This window comes from Cryptomeria japonica, chromosome 4, assembly GCF_030272615.1.
Source record: "Cryptomeria japonica chromosome 4, Sugi_1.0, whole genome shotgun sequence".
NCBI lineage: Eukaryota > Viridiplantae > Streptophyta > Pinopsida > Cupressales > Cupressaceae > Cryptomeria > Cryptomeria japonica.
Window position 1 is genome coordinate 122,883,123 of NC_081408.1, and position 25,791 is coordinate 122,908,913.

The 25,791-nt window shown below is 37.7% G+C and overlaps 1 protein-coding gene across 3 annotated transcripts in view; it reads right to left on the reverse strand.

Moving 5' to 3' along the window:
- Positions 1-25,791, reverse strand: part of LOC131074131 (uncharacterized) — a 259,081-nt gene that overhangs the window by 219,803 nt on the left and 13,487 nt on the right. For all 3 annotated transcript variants that reach the window (XM_059219607.1, XM_059219606.1, XM_059219608.1), the window contains 2 exons: positions 13,436-13,521; positions 13,161-13,199 (listed from right to left, as the gene is read on the reverse strand). In XM_059219607.1, coding sequence (XP_059075590.1) covers positions 13,161-13,199; positions 13,436-13,521 — 125 coding nt within the window. The remainder of the gene's footprint in view (positions 1-13,160; positions 13,200-13,435; positions 13,522-25,791) is intronic.

Genomic DNA, 25,791 nt, shown 5'->3' on the forward strand with positions numbered 1-25,791 from the left:
TACACGTCAACACCCTTCCAAAGGGTCCATAGCGAAATTCTTGCAAACACCTATTTTTCCCTTGGAGAAGGTCAAATCCTTGGTTTTTATGGCGTGGATGGGAGTGAGATGAAGTGTCCTTGCCTTTTGAGGTGGATTGGGGTTGAAAAGATGAAGACATGTGCTCAAAACTAGAATTTCGCTCCTGACCCTTCCAAAGGGTCCAGAGTGAAATTCTCAAAATCCCTCTTTTCCTTCCATTTTTGTGTCAAGCTAAGTGTGGATTAAGGTAGATTGAGCTTGGAAGGACCCCTAGGCATGCCTTTGAATTGATTGTGGCCACCAATGATCAAGATTTCAAGCTTAAACTAGGATTTCACTCCTAACCCTTCCAAAGGGTCCAAGGCGAAATCCTAAATAGGTCCTGTCTCTAGCCATGATTTTTAGCGAAATTCTCCTTTCTAGCCATTTTGAGGGTCAAGCAGGTTTTGTCATGTTCAGAGAGGGATTCAAAAATGAAAGTCCAGGTATGGAAAGTGAAAAGAGTAGACTTAGGTGAAGGGAAACAAGCAAGTCAAGAATTTCGCTCTTGGCCCTTCCAAGGGGTCTAGAGCGAAATTCTCAATTTCACCTAATTTGCTCATGATGAAGGTCAAGAGATAAATTCCCAAGCCTTGGTGGAGAGAAGACTAGTGTATGCTTGCCTTGGAAGAAATTTTGGAGTGGAGAAGTGATATAACTCAAGCCTAAACAAGAATTTCGCTCTTGACCCTTCTAGAGGGTCCATAGCAAAATTCCTAAGTGGTCTAATATTTTGCCTAGGTCCTTGAGCAAAACCTATTCCTTGGCAATTTTGGAGGTGAATGACTTGATCTTGGTGAAGTAATGATGAAAATGAGGTCTGATTGAGCAACTTTGTCAAAATTCGCTCCTGACCCTTCCTAAGGGTCCAGAGCGAAATTCTTATAGGACCTGTCCCTGGGGAAAATCTTGAGCAAACTTCATTTTAATGTCTTCTTGATGATGATTTAAGGTAGAAAATGTTGTGTTAGAATGAATTCATTATGTGTCCTTAATCACCTTTTGGTTGGTTTTGCAGATGGAAGAAGACCAGGCCAGGGCAAGGACAACCTCTTCCAGTCCATCATTATCAAGGACGTTCCACATGCACAAAGGGAGGACTCAAGGTGCTTTGAAGCGTTGGAAGACTAGGGGTGTTCAAGGAGTTCAAGTTAGCCTCAAGACCTCATTCTACTGCAAGATGACAAAGAAAGGCTTTGCCAACACTTCAGGGTGAGGTATGCTACTGGAGAAGGAAGACTTGACAATAAGGAAGCCTGGTCAAGCAAAGGAAGTACATCATTCATCATATCAAAGACAGAGGAGGATCAACCAAGTCACATGCATTAGGCAAGGTGGCATCCCAGTCATCATTCCTCCGGTCGGATTGGTCCACCTCAGCAAGACCAGATTCAATGTATCTAATCTATCAGAGGCGACACAAACTTCGATGTACCTACCCATACTTCCTATTGGTCCTCACTCTTGGAATGTAATTGTAATGTCCCCACTTCGAAATAGAATTTAATAATAAATGATAATAATAAAATTAAAACATTAAAAATTAAATTAAAATATAAAATAATATAATTAAATATGACTAAGTAAAAATTAATTAAGTTAATGAAAAGTCAAAAGACATGAAAGGAAAAGTTGTGACTCCCTCAACAATGAGATATAAAAAAGAGAAGAGAACCTCATTTGAGAGGGAGGATAAATTGGAAATGAGAAGTGCAGATCTGATTTAAATAATAAGTGCAGATCTGATTACGAAAGGTTGTGTCCCTTTCAAAGGGTAGAAATAATGAAGAGTTGCACTCTTTCAAAGGGTGCTAATGGTGAAGGGGTATGTCTCTTGCCAAAGGGCATACATGATGAAGAGGTGTGACCTCTCCCTCATATTGAGAGATATAAAAGTAAGGAATCAAAAACATCTAGTGACATCAACATGGATTAGAAAGGATAGCTGCGTAGGCAGAGGCAAGATAAAGGGGGAAGATAGCAGAGGCATCGAAGGTACGTATATGTGTGTGCCACACACACACATATAAATATACTTGTAGTTTTGACAGTTATGTCATGATTATTATAATGTGTAGGTTTCAGAATTATGTCATGATTATTATAATGTGTAGGTTCCAGAATTATGTCATGATTATTATAATGTGTATGTTACAGAATTATGTCGTCATTATTACAATGTGTATGTTACAGAATTATATCTCAATGTGTATGTCACAAGATTATAATTTAAATAATAATGATAATATGAATTATAAATTAGATGATATTGATAATATGAATGGTTATGAAATGTTGGATATCAATGAATGACAATAACGTGATTATATGATGGAGGCTATTGTGAGGAAATCCCGGTAGTCTAATTCAGGGATTATGATAATCCCTGGTAGGCAATATATACTGAATATCTATATGCATATATATGGCTTGGTTGACTAAGTTCATCCAAGAAGAGACGGATCTGGCCGGTCCCCTCTGAGGACTTGGATGATGAGATGCATCATCCAAGGCAAGGAATTGACATATGGTCTTCCTTGGATGGCTTGGGTGTAAGAAATTACACTCAAGACAGGAATCGAATTAACCTTCGATTTCCTGGATGGCTTGGATGTAAGAAGTTACATCCAAGACAGGAATCGAATTCACCTTCGATTTCCTAGATGGCTTGGAACCAAGATGGGTTCCAAGAAGGCGAGCTTCACGGCCGCCTAAGGACATACCTCTGTATGGCATTCGTATCCTTTTTTATTAGATAAGAATTGTGATTGTGTTAATTAAGTATGTTAAAATTTAAATTGCAAGTTAGATTAGTTATATATTTATATATTTGTTGTATTCTAACAATCAGTTTTGCAGGATAATGATCTCTAACTAGTAGGGACATTACAGTAATTTTCTCATTGGCTAGAGGAAGTTTGTTGTAACAAACCCTAATTAGGGTTTCTATCTTGTAATCCTAGCCATTGATTCTAAGACAATTAGAGCCGTCTGTTTGTAAAGGGTTCTCTATATAAAGCCCTGGCTCCTCATTTGTAAAGGTTAATAGTTGGTGAATAGTTAGAAATAGTGAATAGTCAGCTAATAGAATAGTAATTAGAGTACATTAGGAGGACAAGGCAAGAAATTGTTGCCATTGATTGTAAATAAACTCCATTTTCATTTAAGTTATGGTGAAGTGTGTTGTTTCTTTGCAATATGCATGGTCTCTTGTTGAATCTTCATTTTAGATGATAGATAATTAAATTGAATGAAAGAAGTTATTGAATGCACTCGCATGGAATCCACCTAGTCCAAACCACTAGCCTTTTGCTGACTATAAGAGTGCCTTGCGTGGTCAACTGGCATAGAACGAGCTTAATCCCGAGTCATAACACCTCTGTTGTTCACGCATTATCTTGAATGGTGATCAGTATCTGATGGTGTACGATTGGACATATTTGAAACATCACTTAGAAGATCACCCTGAGTTGGTGTTGAATTGTTCAACCTAATGGTGAGACCCAGCCCAGTAGGACTCCACCTAGTCATTCATCCATCTTCTCGCATTCTAGGTCTTAGAGTAGACTTCCTGAACCTTGTATCTTTTGCTATTTCTTTATCTTCCAATTAGTAAATAGGACTTGTGATTCCAGCAAATCAGACGTTTAGGTCATCGAATGTAACTCCCCTTGTGATTCCAGCAAAATCACATCGTATCGCAAAGAGCTTATCGACACGTAGAGAACCTACATAGCAGAACCTTGGAGTTACTCCGACTAATCCTTCAGCAAGATCTTCAGCAGTCGGGAAACTTTGTTCAAGAGAGGATAAGGTACCTTTAGGTATTTTATTATGTGTTTGGTCGTGTACAAAAGACACATCAACAAGAAGACAGAGGGCCAAATGAACTTCATGATCTCACCAAGAGGAGCGAAGTAGAGCAATTTTACAACTTCAACTTCAAGGAGATAGGAGCGAACTTCGAGTTCAAGCAACTAGGAGCAAAATTCATACTTCATGTATCAAAAGAGATGAGCGAGGTTTCTTACTTCATGAACTGTTGCTTATGAGAGAAGTTGATAACTTCAGCAGCTGCAAGCTTCAAGCGAAATCCTCCACTTCACGAATTGCTAAGGAGGAGCGAAATTGTTACATCACGAATTTAGGTTTTGAAGCAACTTCATGACTTACTCATTTGGAGCGATTTTACTACTTCATGAGTTGTATGATAAAAGTGAACTTCGGGTTCAAAAGTTTTAGAGCGAAGTCATTGCTTCATGAATTGCACTTCTCAAGCGAACTTCACAGGTTGATGGATAAGAGTGGGATTCAACATCTTCATGACTTGAGCCTTTGGAGAAAAGTTATACTTCATGCATTGAGAGATTGAAGCGAAATTCATACTTCATGAATTGAAGAAGTGAAGCAAAGTTATACTTCATACATTGAGAGAGAGGAGCGAAGTTTGAACTTCATGAATTGCCTCCTTGAAGCGAAGTTTGCAACTTCGTATTTAAGGGATTAAGAGTGAACTTCATGTCTAAAGGGAATGGAGTGGATTTCACACAAGCATAATGAACTTCGTGAGTTTGAGATCATGAGTGAATTTCATAATTTGGGGAGGAAGAACAAATTTGATGAGCAAGATAAGAGAAACAAACTTCAGGTGCACCCCCTTTTGAGCGGAATTTGCAACTTCATGAGTTGCTGGTTTGAAGAGATTTTACTACTTCATGAGTTGTAGGATGGGAGAGAACTTCATAAGTTCAAGGTTTGGATCGAATTTTCTACAAGGGTAAACTTCATGACTTAGCAAGCGAAATTCTTTACTTCATGTTTGAGCAAAATGGAGCGAACCACTAATAATGAACTTCACGAGTTCAAGAAGGAGAGCGAATGTCAACTTCATGAATCAAGCTTCATGAGCGAATTTTAACTTCATGTTTGAGACAAGAGAGCTTCATATAGGGGGCTTCAATGGAAAATTCCAACTTTACAAACCAAGGGATATAAATGAACTTCAAGAATTAAGACATGAGCAAACTTCACAATTTGAAAGATATGAGTGAATTCCACAAATTGAGTCTCAAAAGCAAAATTCAAGTAAGTGAACTCCACTTCATGTGTTCTTAGTTGAAGGCAAAGATGCAAGATTGGTTACATGATTACTACCTTTGAAGTTTGCAAAGAATCATTTTAAGTTGAAAGGATGAAAGATGAGAATTCAAAGATCACTTTATGAGAAGCAAGGTGAGCTTCATGAGCGAAGGCTTGGGAGTACTCTTCAAGAACTCCTCTTCGTGAGCATAAAAGCAACTTCAAGTGTTGATTCATGATGACGAATTCTCTTTATATGCTATTATTAAGCTTATATATCAAGTGTATTTGGTATGTGCTTGTTTGTTTTGCAGGAAATGAAAAAAGAAAATAAGGGGATCAAACAAGAAGCATTCACTTGCATGAAGACATGATCTACAACATCAATAACATGAAAGAAGTCACAAGAGAAGGAATTTTGAAGGAGAGATATAAAAATGACATCAAAAGTTCATTCTAAGGCATTCCAGAAGATAGTTTTAGAAGAGTTAATCAAAGTTAAAAGATCATCGTCATCATCCTTGAAGCTAGATAATGTTGAGTATCAAGAGATATTCCTTCATGGTGAATCAACTCAAGTCTACAAAGTGCAAGAGTGAAGTGACATCCCAAATGGTATTCCAATCACCACTCCTCCAATCAATGAAGTCCACATCAACGCATCCAAGTTCAATGAATCAAGCTCACCAGTGATGGCACAAACTTCGAGGAACCTACCCCTGATATCTATTGGACAACACTTTCTGAATGTAATTTTCTCATTGGCTATGGAGAAGTTTGTTGTAACATACCCTAATTAGGGTTTCATTGTAAAATCCTGGCCATTGATGGAGAATTAATCCTGGCCATTCGTCGTAAATGAGCTCTCTATAAAAGCTCAAGCTCTTCATTTGTAAAGGCTAATAGTTGATAGCTAATAGTTAATAGTTAATAATTGGAGAATAGCTAGTAGTAAGTAGAATAGCAATTAGTGTAGATTAAGAGAAGGAAGAATTGTTGGTCTGACTTCTAAATGAGATACTCTTTTCATTGAAGTTATAGTGAAATTTGTTATTTCAACAAGCCTCATGCTTCTATTTCTCAATTTATTTTCATGTTGATTAGATTGGATGGAAGAAGTTGTTGAATGTATTCATGTGGAATCTGCCTAATCCATACCACTAGCCTCTTGCTGCTTGTAAGTGCGCCTTGTGTGGTCAACTGGAATGATATGAGCTTAACTCCGAATCGTCCTACACGCATTGCTTATGCATTAACTTGAATGGTGATCAATGTTTGATGGTCATATATGTCTGATTACATGCCAACTATTTGTCATAATTAGTCTGTTGTAGTCATACATTTCTGCATACGAATCCATGCTATTGAATCAAACGTAAAAGATATAGTTGCATTATCATCTTAGATCATTATCCTAATGATTGCAAGTCACCCATGTTGATAAACAAAATAATTATGGTGTCAAACTAGTCTGAAGTAATGCATTGATCAGAACAGCATAACACGCAATAGTAGGAACAGCATAACACGCTAGTTACACAGTCAGTAAACTTGAACAGCAAGGTAATCAGTTTATTGTTTGGCCATATCCCTTGGACATCTCAGTCAAATAACAGCAGGGATATCACAAAAGATATTTTGGAAGATTTTCCTGCCTTGGAAGAATTTTAACAGTCTTCTCTAATTTTGAATTCTGAATGCCTGGAAATTTCGAAGAGAGAAAATCTTTCTAGAGAGAGAAATCTTTGTCTTGAAAGAATTTTTTCATGATTTTACGTTCATCTTGTCCTCAAGGAGATTTTTGATCAGTCACTTTTCCTATTTTTTAGCATTTTTTCCATTTCTGGGCTCCGGAATTCAAACGAGATAAAATTCTCTCTTCCCCAATTTTTCTTCGTCTTAAAATTTCTTCATCTATGGCGAGTTTTTATCCCTAAGAGAGGAATTTTGAATTTCTTCCTTGCCCTTGTTTCAATACCCCTCTTCCAATCTTGGATTGGGCGGAATTTCCATGTTGTGGAGGAATGTTTAACACATCAAGGAATTCCTCCTTGATCCATGTCTAGCGCTCCTTCCCAGTCTTGGGCATTAAAACCACATGCTTCAGTAATTTTGCTGGGAGGATGGAATTCCTTGATCACACGAATCTAGTGCTCCAGCCCCTTGCTTGGGCGTCGAATCCATGTTGTGCATGAATTTTGACTAGGAAGGAAAAATCCTTCAATACCTCATTCCAGTGCCCTCTACCCTGGCCTAGGCATTGATTTCACCCTATGAAGGAATTTGTCTTTGGAAGGAGATTTCCTCCTCCACCCTTGTTTGGCGCTCATCTTCCTAGACTGAATGTTGATTCCATGTGATGAAGGATTTTGACCTTGGAAGGAAAATTCCTTCCTTACCCTGCTTTGGCGCCCTCCATCTAGTTTGGGTGCTAATTCTATGTGGTGCAAGAATTCTTCACGGAGGAGGAAATTCCTCCTGACCATCATTCTAACGTCATCATCCTATCTTGTGCGGCATTTTGCATAGGTGAAGGAATTTATGTCTTGGAGGAAAATTGCTCAACTACCACCTTTTAGCACCTAAGTCCCTGTTTGAGTGGAATTTTGACCATGTGCAAGAACATTTGACTTGGAGGAAAATTCCTCCACCACCTCTGTTTAGCGCTCATCACCTCTACCTAGGTGCAATTCACATGTTGTGGAGGAATTTGGGCTTGGGAGGAAAATTCCTACACAACGCTTGTTTGGCACACATCCTCTTCTAGAATCCAACTTGGCCATGGAGAAGGAAATCATTGGAATTTGGCCATTCTTTCTCGACTTAAGACATTTTTCGTTCATTTTACAGATTTGGATGCCATTTTGAATTTGAAGTGATGTTCACTCCCTTAGAAGATTTTTCAAGCTTTTCCACTTTAGGAAAGAATTCCACACGATCATTTTTTTAATCAACAAACTGCTTTTTCAACTTTCCGAATTTAGCCATGGATTCTTAGGAATGCTTTGCCTTTGGTGTCGTGATCACTGCCATAGGTGGACCTTCCAAAAATAGTACGCATTTCCAAACTTTGAATCTAGGCAAACCAGGACATGGAGACACTAAAAATAGAAACTTACTAAAAATAGAAACTACTAAAAATAGTAAGTTTGATTGTTGTCCATATAAAGACAATCTAGGGTGCAGTGAAACCTACTAAAAATAGTAAGCGCTCAGAATTTGCTCAAATTTCACTCGTAACTTCCTTGAAGTGCTTTGATTTCAATGCAAATCTCAGTTTTTCCAAAACCCTAAGGAAAAGACCCCAAACCTAAGTCTAAAGGACAAAACCCTAAAATAAGCAAAGCAAGTTCCGAACTTAGCCAAATTTGCTCAAATGACTTGTAGACTTGATCAAATTTCACCAACACACTTGCAGACCAAGGAGACCAACGAGACTACCATGAAAAGACCCAAAGAACCAAAATCAAAAGACCAAGAGGACCTAAAAAGTATGGGTCCCCATTTGCAATGGGGCAATGTGTGAAATGTCACAATAGGACTTACGCTTTGTTGGAACGTGGAAACTAACTTCTCAAACAAAGAAAGATTAAAAGCGGTAAAAGAGTAGAAAATCTAATCTAAGACCTAACAATGCAAGAAATGATTGCTGATTTGATGAAATCAAACCAAGCTTTGCTTTGCTATGGGGAAACTACACAAAAATGGTGCAAACTCCTAAGGGTACACAAATAATTTTCATATCACTTATGCACATGAACACCATGAACGATGAGCATAAAGCAATTGAAGTTAAGCTTTCGATATGAGTTCAAACTAACCATGCACTGCAATTTGCAATCAAAAAATTCCAAAAGGTATGAACAAATGGGCTTCACCATTAATCAACAATAAGATCTTCCATTCAACTAATCAACTCTATGTAAACAAATCTAAAACTTGAGAAGTAGAAACCATGCAACATGTTGAAACTCATACAATCTACCATATCTTCGATGAAAATCATATGTTTATCCCAACAAAGCCTTAGCAACAATCTTTGATCTCCTCCTCCTACTCTACACTAAGATATATTAATGCTATCAACTATTAACCTTTACAAATGAGAAGGTAAAGCCTTATATAGAGAGCTCCCAATTACAAAATGATGAACCAAATTGATTCTAAATCAACAACCTATATAATTCTATGAAACACTAATTATGGTAGTTACAACTACTACCTACATTCATTTAATGTCTTCCAATGAGAAAGTTACATTGCTTTAGATATATATCCCTTTTGAATGTGGACAAATGATAAAATAGAAGTTGTTACATCAGTTTAGTGCCTTCCACATGTATAGTTTTCTTCATAGGATGAGTTAGGTTCAATACATTTGGACATGTTGACATGATTGGTTGGGATGTGAATAGGTGCCACCTCAGCAAGCACATCTTGTAGATCATCACAACAAAGTCATTAAATCTTTATCAATACCTCTTGATACTCAAAATTATCGAGTCTATGATTAATTGTGATGGTTCATGTTCTCAAATTGCATCATCTTAATCAAGTTTCTAACTTTGATTAACTCTTATGTAACTATCTTCTTTACTTGATCACATTTCACTTTCGAGTTTTGGAATCCTTCTTCATGTGATGTTTTGCATTTCGTTCTCATGTTTGGGAATTCACCTTGTGATGTCCATTCATCCTTGGAATCATGAAATTCTTTTCTTTGGGCATTCTTGATCTTGAACTCTTTGATGTAGTTCTTGATTTCATGTTGCAACTGTCTATGATGTCTTTGATCCCCTTATAGTAGTTGTTTTTTTTTAAGCTGCAATGACTTTATCTTACATTGTGAAACATTGATCTACATAATGCCATCACTTGGACTTTCTTGCATTTTTGAGTTCCCTCCTTTGATCTTGGATTTCCAAAGGAATTCCAAGGTCGATGTAGAGTCTTTCCCGTGATATTTTTGAATGTTTGGATGTTGATATCCTTGCAAATGTTATCCTCCAAGTTGCATCTTAATCTTTTCTCGACCTTAACCTCGATTCCTCTTGTAGTCTTGATGAAGTGTAAATCTTGATGTTGTAAGTTTCTTGATCTTGTTGTCTTTCATCCGATGCATCATTTTTCATCATCTTCCCATTCCTTGCATCAAACCTGAAAAACAAACACATTTTCTCTTAAAACACCATGGAATGAATGAAAGTAATACTAACACTTCACAAATCATGCCTCTTAAAACCCTTCACAATCTGGAAATGGCTCTTAGAACGTCCGGAAATGCACCACTTAGTGTTAGAAAACTGCTCCCTTAAGTCTGATCCACAAATTCGTTCAATCTGATTTTGAAATCTTATTCTCCAATTCACCTGGATCTGCCTATGATTCACTCTTGTAAGACACCTGACTTGGAATCACACTTCCTCAAGTCCGATTTCTCTTGAAATCTGCTATATTTGCTTCAGGTCTGATAAAATTCACTTCAAAATTAGCTCCAAGGTCTGATAGAATCTGCTCTAAAATCTGCTCCAAGATTGACTTGAATGATTTGAATTGATGTTGAAATGAGGGGTGTTGACCTATCCTTTATAGCAATCAGCAAGTTTACATTTACAACCCTTCAACTAGGCCGACATGGCCTTAAATGTTTGCAATTTTAATCAATTCAGCCATGCTTGCAAGTGATCATTAGTTTCGCATTTAAATTCCAAATTCCCTTGTCCTTACCTAGGTCAGCCAGATCTGATTGATGAATTAGTTTCTTGTTCCAAGTCGGCCAGATTAATTGTGAATTTCACCTTACTTGGATAATACATTTAAAATTTTGAAAATTCATTTTAGGAAGGCAACCTGACCCCTACTCCTCCTAGACGGGTTTTAGATGTTGCTAACGACAAGTATAGGTGCAATTTAGATATGTTCAAGGACTATCAATGCAAGGCGGGTTTCCAAGCTTCATAAGGACAAAGGAAGCCTGGATTTTCATGATGTATAGGGACTAATGAAGGGCGTTTTTGAGGTGCACTTAAGGACAAGGACAAGGGCGGTAATCCATGGTATATAGGGACACTGTTAGGGAGCATTAAGGTGAGGAGGACTATGAAGGGCGTGAATGAGGTAGTGTTAGGGACTGAAAGAAGGTGGTCTTCCATTGAGAAGGGACAATGCAAAGCAGGATTCCTAGATGTGTAAGGGCAAAATGCTAGGCAGGATTCCTTAGGGATTGTTAAGGACTAAATGCATCTCTCAACATTGAGCACAAGTGCTAGGATATCAAGGATTTTGCAAATCAGTTTCAAGGAGTCCTCAAGGACAAGGTGGCACACTTCAAAACTAGACAAGGACAATTTGAGGAGGATCAAGGGCACATTTTCGCCTTAGTCAAGGACAAGGAAACGCGCCTTTGAAGGGTGCACAAGGATAAATTTCATTATTCATTAAAACTCATAGGTGCAAATTCTATCAAGAACGAAATGTAAGTACATTTAATGAATAATGAAATAATGAAATAATGTAAGCACCTCCATGATGTGATCAAGGACAAGGAGCGATGCATATGAAGTTATTTAAGGGAAATTCATACATTGTCTTAGCATTCCACACTTCAACCTTGGATTTTGAATTCCAACTCTAAATTTCCACGCTTAGAAAAGGATTTTCATAAAAATTTCCCAAGCTGATTGACGACTTCGATATGGATTAAAACATAAAACTTGGAATTTTCAAGGGGAAACCCGATTTGTAGAAGGATTTTTCAAGCCCAAACTTAAGATTTTGCATTTCAATTTAGGAGTTGCCTATCTCAAGCAAAGGATTCCAACATTTCAACGTGGATTGAATTTTGGACTTTGTCTAAGGATTTTTCACAAAACTTCCTTATTTTCCCTTCTTGTCGAGGTCAGAAAATCTGACCTTAACAAGGAATTTTCCTTGTCTGGGCAATGAATTTCATCATTATCTTTCACACTTGTCATCTCCAAAATCTTAATTCCTTAACAACTTGTCCTAACAACATTGACAACTTTTCCCTGACACTTTGACAACATTGACAACATTTTGCAAGATTTGCAACTTTTGCATTTTGACCTCAATTCTCGGTCCTAACACTCAATCATGGATTCCAAACTTAAAACCTGAAGCCCTAACTTGATCACACCTTCAAGGACAAACTTTACATTCTAAGTCATTTCAAGAGCTGATTGACAAGACATACAAAACCCTCTCATAAACAAAAGCCAAAGACTAAAACAAAGCAAACTACTAACCTAAGGAGCGAAAAAAGTGGGGGTCCCATTTGCAATGGGGTGTGTATGTTTGCAACATAACACATACATGTGTATTTACTTGATATCACCACTCTCGCCCACTCTCTCCTTCCCCCACCACATCCCCAAACACTAGACACACCACAATCCAATTTTTTGATGACTATATCCATGACTATTCAGCCCATCTCTCTTCTTTTCCCCAGATTCTATTCCTCCCTCTTCCCACCACCAATCCCATACATGAGTTCGTTCATCAAACCTTGCATTTGAATCTTCTTACCTGATTGCCCTAACTAAGCCAGGTCGGCCCCCAACATAAAAAAAGATTGACACCCAAAAAATTTCAAAATCAAGTCGGCCCCAAACTAATATTAAGTTATTTAATTAATATTTGAATATATATAAATAAAGTATTGAAAAAAACTTATTTATTCATACTATTTAGGTCTCAGCTGGGAAACCAGGGAGGGACATGAAACACACACAAACACAATGTTTTGTATGGCAGACAATAAAGGGAAGATCATCAAAATGCATTTTGCTTAATTTTTAAGCCACATTGTTTATGTTTATGAAAGAACTTATATCCATTGCTCTTTGAAACTCTAAACTGCCATTTGTCGTTTAACTTTATGAGTGGTATTTCTTGTTTATCTATCTTCTCTCATCTAGTTACATGAATAGGAATAGAAGCAGAAAACATGTCCATACAGAAGACAATCAGAGACAGATAAAGTATACAAAACAGCATACCTTTCCATCGTATGCAAATGTCTGTTCAGCAATCTCAGTCTGCATTGAGGAAAAAAATCTTTTCACTGACTTCACTTTAAAATAAATGATTCAACTGGTGCCCCAAACCACATATTTCATTATAAATAAAGAAGAGATGAAAACAAATGAAATGTCTATGGGGTGTGAATCCTTTACAGCAGCTCTTTTTATAAAACAAACTGTAAATACTCCATACATTTTGAAAAAATATCAGTCAACTTTTCAATCAGAAAAAAATAAAAACTTCAACATACAAAATCATAAATGTGGCCACTTTTGTCAAAAGTGTAGCAATTGGATAGAGGTGCTGTAACTGCACCAGCCAACCGTAGTAGTAGTACTGCACACAAAGAAGGGGGAAAATTTGTTACAAACAGAGATATCTTACCAACTGATGCATCAGTAACAGCTAAAATTTAATCATTGATGAAATTTTATATGAAGCAAAGTTGCAAGCATTAAAACATAACAAATGTTTGCTACTGATTCTACACCACCAGAGTTCAGCAACGTAACTGATAACTGAAATAGCAATGTAGACAAGACTATCAGATAAATAAATCTTTTCTTATACATGGTGTCTTTTACAAACGTTTGGTACAGTGAGGGCCAAAAACAGCATACCTTGCCTGTCATAGACTTGCTTCTTAAATGACAATAAATACAGTTATTCATTATACAACAGTCAACAACCAAACACAATAATTTACATTACAATCCAATTTCGCATAAACATAACAAGTCAGCTACAATAAAACATTATTAAATCAACAGTCTACAATTATGTCAAAGGCAACAAGCAAATCATGGAAGCACGTTTTAACAAGATTCATATTTGAGTTCTTATTTCTAACAAGAACTAAGCAGATATGAGTGGCAGAGCTTTGGACTAAATAATGGAAAGCCAAAAGTAACTGAAAGCCAAACCTTCAAATTTCCAAACAAGAAATTAGATTTCTCAAAATATGCAATTAATCAGATGAGGTATAATTAAAATTCCATGCTAGTTTAGAAACATTCCAATACAAGCATGCATATATGCCACACAATCTACTTTTGCACCTTTATAAGAATGGCATTGCCTAATACTAGGTGTTCTATTTTTTTTACCATCATACTTTATCCATTGACGTTAGTGAACAGTGTATCATATGTATGGTCGATTCATAAACAACTTCCATATTTCCAAGAATGACTTGCCAATGATTAACCATTTTGTCATGTCCCCTTTTCAATATTAGATCTATGAAGATCTCTAGCATATCCTCTTAAATTAAATGTTCCCAGTTGCTTCATTTTCAAAAAAGGCCACTTAAATATTATTTTAGGTCTGATGTAACGTTTAAAAAGTACTTTCAACAATTAAATCAAATGTAATTTAAAAGTATTTTTAAAACTTGCAAGGTAAAAGAAAAATATATAAAATAGAGGGCATGAAGCAAAGAAATAATAGACACAGATATACTGAGAGCAGGGGGAAGGATGAATCAATATATGCAAAATATCAATTTCAAAATCAACTTATCATTAGCAGCATTTCCAGATCTTACTTTGCCATCAAATCAACTACTTAAATGATAAACATAAACACATATCCACACAAGAGAACACCAAATATACATGGAAACCCAGGCTGAGAATAGCTTCTTTGGATCTACTGTCCAAATTCAACCAAATATATTCAAGAACTTACAATATGGGGTAAGCACCAACCTACAGGAGACACCAATCCTCTAATCCAAGATCTGAGCACCAACTCAGTATAAGAGACATCGATCTCAACAAAGTACAAGAGATATGAAATGCGGACCATCCAAACTAATTAGACAACTTCTTTTTGATCCAATCAACTTCAGAATTTCTTTACACGGTGCATATGATCTACAAATGAAACTACACAATGATTGACATGCACCACTCACATACTTGCACATTAGTCACATTTTTTGGATATAACATTCATGGACACACTAGGACACATCCTAGATCAATTATATATATGCGTTAAAATAATTATTACATTTCGGTAAAGAGTAAGTTTATTGCATATGCAAGTTGGCCACAATCATAAACCTTAAGCCAAACATGTAATAGGCCAAGTCCAAAAGCCCACACATTACTCCAAAAGAAGAGACACGCTATGCATTACCCAATATAGACTCATCTGGCCCCAAAGTTCAACCATACGCTATCTCTAGTTGGTGCACTTTACAATCCTCTAGTGCATAATCCGGAACATCAACCCAGTTGGCTTGGCCAACTAGCACAGTGAACACTCTATCACTTCTAACTTTTTGTCTGCTAAAGCTCAACCACTAAAACTTTGGAATATGATACTTCACATACAGCTTTACTTTAGTTTCAAATCCAAAGCATAGCTCTCAACTACAGAAAAATGCTAAGTATAACAATTTGCCAACGTAAATACTATATCTGAGAGACAAACCTCAGAACATTCAGCAAACACTTACCAATCACATTAAACAATAGTAAGATGATAATACAAACATCTGAGAGACTGACCTCAAAACATCAACATAACTTGTCACTATCCTTCCAAAAAACATATGATCAGACACAAGCATAATAATAATTGTGTTGAATCAAATTGTCATTGATTAGGCCGACTTCCTTGAGGCAAGAAAATATTTGAAGTAAAAATATATGTCAAGAAGGCAACCTCTTTGAAAAGGTATGAATATTGGCAAAAAAAGCAATTAACATATTGGGTGCTCCCTCCTATTTGGTGACCCTCCCAGGGTGGTGCGGCCAGCTTTGGGCAAGATTATAAATATAAATAAGTTTTATTGTGCTTGGCTGACCTCCTCCGGCTTTAGGAAAGAGCTTTATTTAATAAAAATAAAGAGTTGCTGGCCAACCTAATCCAAGGGTCATAACCATTGGGGTAAAAGGAAATTTGAAGGTGTATATGTAATGTCCCTTAATTGGGGTATACTGTTTTTTTCCCAAAGTAACAATTCCACAACAAAATTTGTTTACAAATAGTAATCTATAATTAAAACATATAATAGCCATTAAATCTTTAGAGTAAATAAGCAATTAAATTAAAAAACATCTCATATGTGGATCTAACTTATAGTTTATTTCCAATAATCATCCATGGTAGGGGCTGAAGAGAAGAGCATTATTGCACATCCGGAACACTTGCCACAACTAAGCCCAAGGGCGCACAGCATCCAACCAAGACAACTCCACCCCTTGGCCCACAAGTGGCAAGAGCACTTTCATCCAACATGGTGTGGCCTACATAGAAGGGAAACCCGTCTCTGCCGTCCCTACCCGTGTCTCCTTATTAACCCATATATGAATGCTTCATTCTTTAGTTCACTTCTACAACCAATGGAACATTCACCGTAACTAAACCCAAGAAAATGATACAACACCTCTTGGCCCACAAGTGGTAGGAACACATACATCCAATATGGGATGGCCTACATAGAAGGGGAACCCATCTCTGCCCTCCCTGCTTGTATTTCCTTACTAACTGCTACATGGTTATTTGTAGGAAAATAAGTGAATCTAATAAATGATTAAAGAATCTAGATTGGTTACCATTTCACATCATTAACTATACCAAACAAATAAGATATTATACGTTAGACAACAAATTCATCATGCATACCTAGGCTTAACTAGGCTTACAATTTAGTTTAGGTATTTATGTGGAAATAGTTTTGCTATTGTCTCTCAAAAGCAATTTTATGAAGAGAAGAAATGCCTACTAAGAATTGATGGTCAATATCGTCCATATTGATTTGTGGACATGTTGGTGTTTGTTTTATCATCTACCAAACATTAGAATAAGATACCCAAAAGGTATTCTATCCTCTCCTGAAAAATGACTACTGATTCCAAGGTCTATATGTGCGAACAAGCGACTTTAGTGGGATAGCTACTTGGGTAGTGTATGCTGAAAATCTCAAGGGGGACTTATGTTTACAAATATCTTTCAAGTTTCTGCACTTAGATAAATTTGTCAATTTCAAGCTCTTTCTTTTTTTGGATTTTTGAGATTTAGACTTTCAAAAACGAAAAAAGGGGATAAGGTTAAGAAGGCTGATCTAAACCTATGAATTCGGGAGACGGTATTAACTAGGTGTTCTCGGGAAACCACACTTTGCTTTGTCACACTAAGAACAACTACACAAAGCAGGTGCAATCTTCAATGGGTTGTGCGTATGATCGAAGTTTTGGCATGCACAAAGGATAGGCTCAGAATAACTTTGCACAGTGAAATGGAAATCATCCATTCACCAAAAGTATGAGCGGAGATACACCATTAATTAATACTTATCAAATCCTTCATTCAACTCTAACAACTTTGAAAGAAAATTTAAATTAACTTCTAACTAATGTGTTGAGGAAATTGAAACCATGTTAATCACTCAAATAACAGAGATTGCAAAGCCTTAAGAGAAAGTGCACATGCAATGTATTATTTGAAAAATGACCTTCACACAACAATATATCAAAAACCTCACACTCTCCAAATGAGAAGAGGTAGCCTTATATAGTCTTCCTGAAAACAATGAACGACCGAGATCAAACAGTGATAAAGGGCCCAGATTGAAAGTTGTAAACTGTAATTAGGGTTTCTCAAAACTCTATCAGTTTAGACAAACAAAAGAGTGACATGTGGCACAGTTGCTATTATCACTGAGGTGAGTGTCCAGTTTCCCTTTTTGCAGATTCACCGTATCTGGACACAATGAGTCGAACCTCTTCCATAGTGACACTTAGTAGGTTAGAAATTTGGAAGTCAACAGCATCCACATCATCAGTACACGTGGCGAGGATGCATTCCCACTCAACTACTTGGGCAAGAAAGTTTTCGTCAATGAGGAGAAAACTTGCAATTCTTGAAAGATCCCCTTTATCGATCATTCCCAAGACTTTGAAAAAGCTCAACTGAATTCTGGCTCTCAGGTTCTCTGCCTGCAGGTGTTTTTCTTGGATGCCCTCCCTTTGCCAAATTTCAAATGCCACATGAAACACTTTACTTAGAATTTCTCTAACATTTTTCTCAATTTCAAAACACTTAGTCTCAGATTTCTTCAGGACCTCAATCCTGGTGACCAAAGCAAAATACCAAGTGTTAAAATCATACTTTTCACCAGCCTGGATGACACCTGCACCTATCAAGTCTTGTTGTGACAGACCTCGGATAATCCTCAATTGTGGAAATATTAAGTCTTGGATTTCCTCAATATCCTCCCAATTTGCAGCCGAGTCCTGAATTCTACTAACCAATGAAGCAGCCAACTCATGTGTTGATACCAAATTTTCCACAAGTATGTTAGCATGTGCCGAAGCATCTGAAATCCATTCTTTAACTTGCCCGAATATGCTCTTCATGTCTTCATAATCTTTCATCAACTTCTGCAGAAGAGGCTGTGGAGGGGTAACTGGTGTCTCATGATTAAGTGGCTTAATTAGATAGAGAACATATTTTCTCCATTGTTGATTCTCTTCCTCAACCTTCATTCTCTTTTCCTTCTCCTTGACTAGTCTTGCCTTGAGGGCGTTGCAAGAATCATCAAAATCTTGGATCTCCTGAGCCTGAGTAGGCTTACCCAACTCTACTATAGTGATCTTATAATCCTCTGGAGTAACGTTATCCTGAGTTTTACCTTCTTTCGGCACAGCTAGCTGAACCTTCTGAACACTGCACTATCCCTCTTAATCAAATAGAATTTTCTAGCTGGCTTAGGTGGTTTAATCACAACTGGTTCTTTCACCTTCGCCAAAAATGCTGCAGTATTATCTTCCGAGTGGGTCTTATCAAGAACTTTAGCCCTTATCCTTTCTCTCAACCAATCAGGAAAGGTTGATTGCTCCACGATATTTTTATCAAATCTGCCATCTATTTCTCTAGGTCTAGTAACTATGCCATCAAGAAAAACTACTGGAGGCTCAGGTTCTTCAACCTCTGTAGCTCTATTAAAAACTTGTTCCTTGGCTGGATTTTAGACAGCCTCTCTCATTATCTCTTCAATCGAAGGAGAAAACACTCTTAATTCATTATCTCCTAAATATGTGTCCATCTCCTATTCTTCAACTGCATTCTGGTCAGGCACAGCAGATGCGGCACTCAAAATGGAATAAACTTCATTTGATTCACATCTCTCCCCAACAATATTCTTTCCCTTGGCCTTTCTAGAACTTCTAGCAGGTTCTTTTCTCTTCCAGGACCCAACACTTTTTGGATTCCGAGCATTGCCTGAAGAAATACCATGGTTGGAAGACATAGAGTCATCCATTCCCATCAAATCATAAGTCAAGGCAACACCTTTGGACTTCATCTCCTTTGTCTTCACAAATGTCCACCACTTGGAGTATTCAACTACTGATCTCATGAGGTCAGCCAAATCTGACCTTTCCCTGTCTAACCAATCAATCAGGGCAAGTGGTTCATTTCTTATCTTCTCAAAACCCGGATGTTCAAGTTCAGGACTGTCTTCTACTTGATCAGCGACCCTAAATACTTTTGTTGTTCTCATCATGCTTAGGGGAATTCTCGACCAAAATCTTTTCTGATTTCAAAACTATCGACTGCATTAGCCCAATAATCCTCCAAATCAATTATGTGTTCAAAAACAATTCCTTCTACCTTTTTCATCTTGCGGAATGGATCAAAATTCCTTCTTACCTTGTACTAGTAGAAGGGGTACCATGCCATTTCTTTCTCCGCAGTGGCAGCAGCTTGTGATGATGGACATGTCTCCAGTCCATTTCTAATATTGAGAGAAAATGTTCTTGCCTTCTTTTACTTCTCTCTCTGAACCATCATGAAGCTCTCCAGTTGCCTCACAACTTCCAGCAACACAACTCAGTTGCTGGGATAAATTGGGAGCTTGTAGGGAGATCCAGAAAATCCCTGAATTCTGATATAGGTGAATCTTGGGTATTGGATATACCAATACCCAAATTTGCTTATGAAGTCCTTAGGCTCTTGAGAGAGTCTCTGATGTAATCCACCTTGCAATGTTCGTGTGATATGCATCATTCACCCTCTTGAAATGTAACTTTTCTTCCATATGCAGCTGGGGGTAACAATCGTAAATAGGAAACTGATTCTCCTTGTTTCCCACCTCTCCTCTGCAATGAGGCCTCTATACCTATAAGTTCTAGCAAGGGAATAGAACAAATATGAACTCATCTAGAAGATTCTATCTCCCTCCAAATTTCTCAACTGATTGTCCAACTTGTTTCTTATCATCTAAGCCCAGTCAAACATCTTGACTCCATTCATTATCTCATTTATGAAGTAATACATCCAAGGCTCAAATGGAGCGCCTGAGGGATTACCCATTATTCGGTTCAACACGACAAGCATGTCTCCAATATCCTCTTTAAAGTATGCCCTCACCAAGTTCTTCTTTGACAGCTTAGAGGCACCCTTCCTTGGTTTTTCTAGCCATGAATGATTGATGATGGCCTCGTACTCCTCCATTTGATCTTGATACATTTGATTAGCCTCATCCTTGGTCACATATACAGCATTGTGATACTCTGGAATTCTAAAGGCTTCCCTTATGGCCACATCACTAATATTAGCTAACACTCTTCCGTCTGGTGCTATGACATCTCTACTGTCAGGGTTATAGTGCCTGGGACATTCAACTACCAACTTTGTGCACTGCATAGTAGGGAGAAAGCCAACAGCATGCACGATGCCACTCTTCATCATCTTACGTGCGGTCACAATAGGCACAAGGTTGTCCAAGCCGAACATCCTCTTCTTAAACTCCCTTAGATTGATATGTATGAGGTTTGTATCACTAACATTCTTCCATTTCGAGTACATCCTTGATTCAGGAGGAGCATCCTTGTCTACTTGAAACTTCATCGTGACTAAAATCTGCGAAAACACATGAAGCTTAAGTTAGAAATAAGAATTTTAACTTAAAATTTGAGGTTTTGAATGACTAAGTGGTTGAAGTTTTTACTTCATTTTTCATACTTAGTCATGAAAATGGAGTTTTCACATGTAGGAATTTCAAAAATGATACTAAAACTCCACACTATAAGGTAACAAAATTATGATTTTAACCTTAAAACCAGGTTTATATAAAATCAATCTTATCCAAACTTGCTTGGAAAGACGGGAAATAAGAAAGAAGGTATGAATATTCAGTCCAACATGATCTTTCTTATTGAAATTTTGGACAAATCTGTTAAAATCACCTCCAACGAACTCAGAAAACTCAGAAAATCTAATAAATCTGCCTTCAAAACCAACTTCACCTTCGATATAATGAGAAGAAAAAGACAAGAAAATAGAAGGAACTTGATGAAAACTCAGAAAACTTGATGAATCTGCCTCCTATCAGCTGGTCTAACTCCCAAAATCTAAGAATGCTATGGTTTGGAATGATAGTCAAACTCAGAACCTGCAAAATTTTCTTCGAATCGCCCTCAACCTACAAGAATACCTCTTAAAAATGCTCTCAACACCTTGAAATTCGAACTCTTGTGTGTAACAAATGAAGGAAAGAATGTCTTATTTGTATTGGAGTTGGATTTCATAATTAGAGACACGCAGATCCTCTTCCAATTCATGTTTCCAATTCGATTTCAGTCTTAGATACTCATGGAGAAAGTTTCTAATTTAATTTTGAGTTGCAATGTCATCATCCTTGAGTTCGAATTCCTTTAAGTGCAACTTTCTATTTTGAATTCTAGTTTCAAAATCAACTCAATCTGCAAGATTCATCTTGTTGGGAAAAATGGTGTCTCAACCTTGCATTTATGTGAGGTTACTATTTATAGTAAGTTTTTCATTTGAGCACGAAATGGTGCGAAACTCTCCCTGAAGCTTCTGGTTGGCTAGATAAGCATTCCGGTAAAGTTTCGTCGCAAGGTCACAGCTAGTTTTGAAGATATTAAAATTTTCGTCTTGGAGGGGTGCAATAAAATATTTAAACTTAATTTTGGGGACTTTCGAGGCTCCGAAACGCCCTGAAAAGTGGCCGTAACCGGCGAAGCGGGTTACGAGGTGATAGAGCACTTCGCGGGCTTTCCGGCGCTTCAAACGGTTCGTCAATCAGACACCCGGTTCTCAAGTTATGACCTCCGGAAGTTTGTACTCCTGAAATAGGAAAAATAATTTGTATTGGATACATAAATGAGCGGTAAAAGGGAGCGACATGTGTTGATGTGTGCTTTAACATGTCATAGGGAATCTAGAAGGGAGATAAGGTCGGCTACACTTTATTGGGTGGTTTTAGCCCATGGTTTTGTAATACCGTTTGACGGTTTCTTGTATTGTATCTCCTATTTATGAGGTGTGTGAGATAGAGGTTGTGTGTAAGAGTCCTATGGCTATTGAGTTGCCTCTGAATCTCTGATTAATGATACTCCTGCGAAGAGCTTGCTCTGCAAGTATGTTGTAATCTGTTTTGATTGCTGAATAAAATATTGAGCTGCTTTTGGAGGGTGGGGTTTTTCTCCCGAAAGGGTTTTCCCCACGTAAATCACTATGTTGTGGTATGATTGCTATTATATCTATTTCTATTTTCTGTAACTGTTGTAATGATCTGAAAAAGTTTTGCATTACCCTCCTCTCAAGGTTAGTGTAGGAAGTTGTTTCCGCTACTTAACTTCCTTACAAGTGGTATCAGAGCCTGATCACCTTTGGTTTCAATTGTGGGCAGTTGGGTTTTTTGAACTAATCCAGATTTGAGTGGGAGCTTGTGCAGAAGACACTTTTTGATCTTGTTGCAGGAATATTCAGATGGCGAGTTCGTCAGGGAGAATAGAGGTGGAGAAATTTAATGGAAGTAATTTTGAGATGTGGAAGCTGAAAATGGAAGATTTGCTAATAGATCGAGATCTTTGGGATGCTGTTGATGCGAATGTCCAAAGGCCCTCAGATCCTACTGCGGCAGCTCAGTATGATGTTATGGACCGAAAAGCCAAGGGTCTAATCAGACTGTGCCTGGCAGACTCTGTTCTAATCAATGTCCATGAAGAAAACTCTGCAAAGAAGCTATGGACTAAGCTTGGTGAGATGTATCAAGTGAAATCTTTATTAAATCAAATTTTCTTAAGAAAGAAATTGTATTCCTTGAAGATGGAAGAGGGTGGACGAATTGCAGACCACCTGGAAGCATTCAATATGTTGGTGGCTCAATTAGTATCTGTCGATGTTAAGATGGACGAGGAGGAGAAATGTCAGATCTTGCTTTGCTCTTTGCCTGATTCGTGGGATTCTCTTGTTATGGCTATCGGTAGTACTTCTGTTGTTTTGAAATCTAAAGACGTGGTGGGTGCCCTACTCGGTGAAGAGATGCGAAGGAAGGTATCCATCAGTTCAAAGGAAGCCCTAACCGTTCGTGGAAGACCTAAGGAGAAAGGCAAGAAGAATGAGAAGCGCGGCAAGTCCAAATCCAAAGGGAGATCGAAATCTCCTGGAAAGTCCAAAGTCATTTGCTGGAATTGCGGTAAACCGGGTCACATCCGTAAGGACTGCAAAGAAGAAAAGAAGAAGAAAAAGAAAAAGTTCGATTCTGATTCTGAGTCCGACAAGGAAGATGGCGATGCATTTATTGCGGCTTTGGCGACTCATGCAGGTAATGATGCCTGGCTAATTGACTCAGGTGCATCTTTTCATATGACTTCCAATAGAAATTGGTTTCTGAATATGAAGGATTTAATGGAGGTAAGGTGTACTTGGGTGATGATTCACCTCTAGACATTGTTGGTCGAGGTAAAGTTAGAATCAGGTTTTCTGATGGTAGAATAAAAAGGATTAATGGTGTGCTGCATATCCCTGGATTAAAACGAAACCTGTTATCTGTGAGCAAACTAATAGATGCAGGTGTGCAGGTAGTCTTTTCTGAAACAGGATGTAAGATGATTAAAGGTGCTATGGTAGTTGCTAGAGGTGTCAGGTTTGGCACTTTGTATAAGCTTGAAGCATACACTGTTGAGTGTAATAGCACTTCTGTAAAAAGTAAATCTGTGGATACTTCACTGGAAGATTTGAAGGTTTCACCTTCAGCAGATGGAAATGGTTTTTGGGTACCTAAGGGTGCTCTTTCGTCTGAAGCAAAGTTACCTGCAGAGAAGACTATGTTATGGCACCAAAGACTTGGCCACATTGGAGAAAAGGGTCTAAGGACCTTGAAAAATAAAAACCTTGTTGAAGGTTTGAATGATTGTAATCTTGACTTTGATTTCTGTGAGCATTGCATTTATGGAAAACAAAACCGCGTTCAGTTTTACTCGAGTTCTCATAAAACTTGTGGTGTTTTGGATCTTATCCATTCTGATGTGTTTGGTCCAGTAGATGTCTCTTCGATTGGAAAATCCACATATTATGTTTCGTTTATTGATGATTTTAGTAGAAGGACATGGGTATATTTTCTAAAGAGTAAATCTGAAGTTTTTAGTCGTTTTAAAGAATTTAAAGCAATGGTTGAGTTGCAGACTGGAAAGAAAATAAAATGTTTGAGAACTGATAATGGCGGTGAGTTTTGCTCTAATGATTTTGATAGATTCTGTAAAGACTGTGGAATTAATAGGCAGAAGACAACTCCGTATTCTCCACAGCAGAATGGAGTTGCAGAAAGAATGAACAGGACACTGATGGAGAAGGCTAGGAGTATGTTGAGTGGTGCTGGTCTCGAACAAAAGTTTTGGGCTGAAGCTGTTGCCACTGCTTGCTACCTGATTAACAGGTCTCCTACATCAGCTCTTGTTGATAAAACACCTATGGAAGCATGGTCAGGTCACAAGCCTTCATTGAGACATCTTAGAGTTTTTGGTTGCGAGGCATATGCACATGTGCCAAAGGAGAAGCGAACAAAGTTGGAGAACAAGGCTGTGAAATGTATCTTCATCGGGTATAGTTATGGTGTGAAAGGATACAAGCTTTGGGACCCTGTTGCACAAAAGCTAATTCACAGTAGAAGTGTTATTTTTAGAGAAATTAAGTCTCCTTCTGTTACATTGCAGCCAGAACAGACTAAAAAAGAAGATGTGATTCAACTTCCTTCTACACCTGAAAGAGTTGAATCGAGACCCCTAAATAGGCAAGAATTTGAGGAGAGCTCATCTAGCTCTGAATCTTCAGAAGAGGAGGAAGAACCTCCAACTCAGCTTGTTCGAAGGTCTACAAGACATAGACAACCACCTGAAAGATATTCACCTGATGATTGGAGATGTATTTTTGCTTTGAATACTAGTGTGGATGAACCTAAATCTGTAGAAGAGGCATTAGGTATGAATGATGTAGAATCCTGGAAGATTGCTATGGAGGAAGAAATGGCAGCTTTGAAAAAGAATGATACATGGGATCTTGTACCATTGCCTGAAGGACGAAAACCTATTGGTTGTAAATGGGTGTTCAAGAAAAAGATTGGTTCAGATGGAAGCATTGAGAAGTATAAAGCAAGATTGGTTGCAAAAGGCTACTCTCAGGTTGAGGGTGTTGATTACGGTGAGATATTTTCTCCTGTTGCAAAAATGACGTCCATTAGATTTTTGCTTTCTATTGCTACTGCTTATGATTTAGAGGTTGAGCAAATGGATGTGAAAACTGCTTTCCTTCATGGTGATTTGGAGGAAGATATTTATATGACAC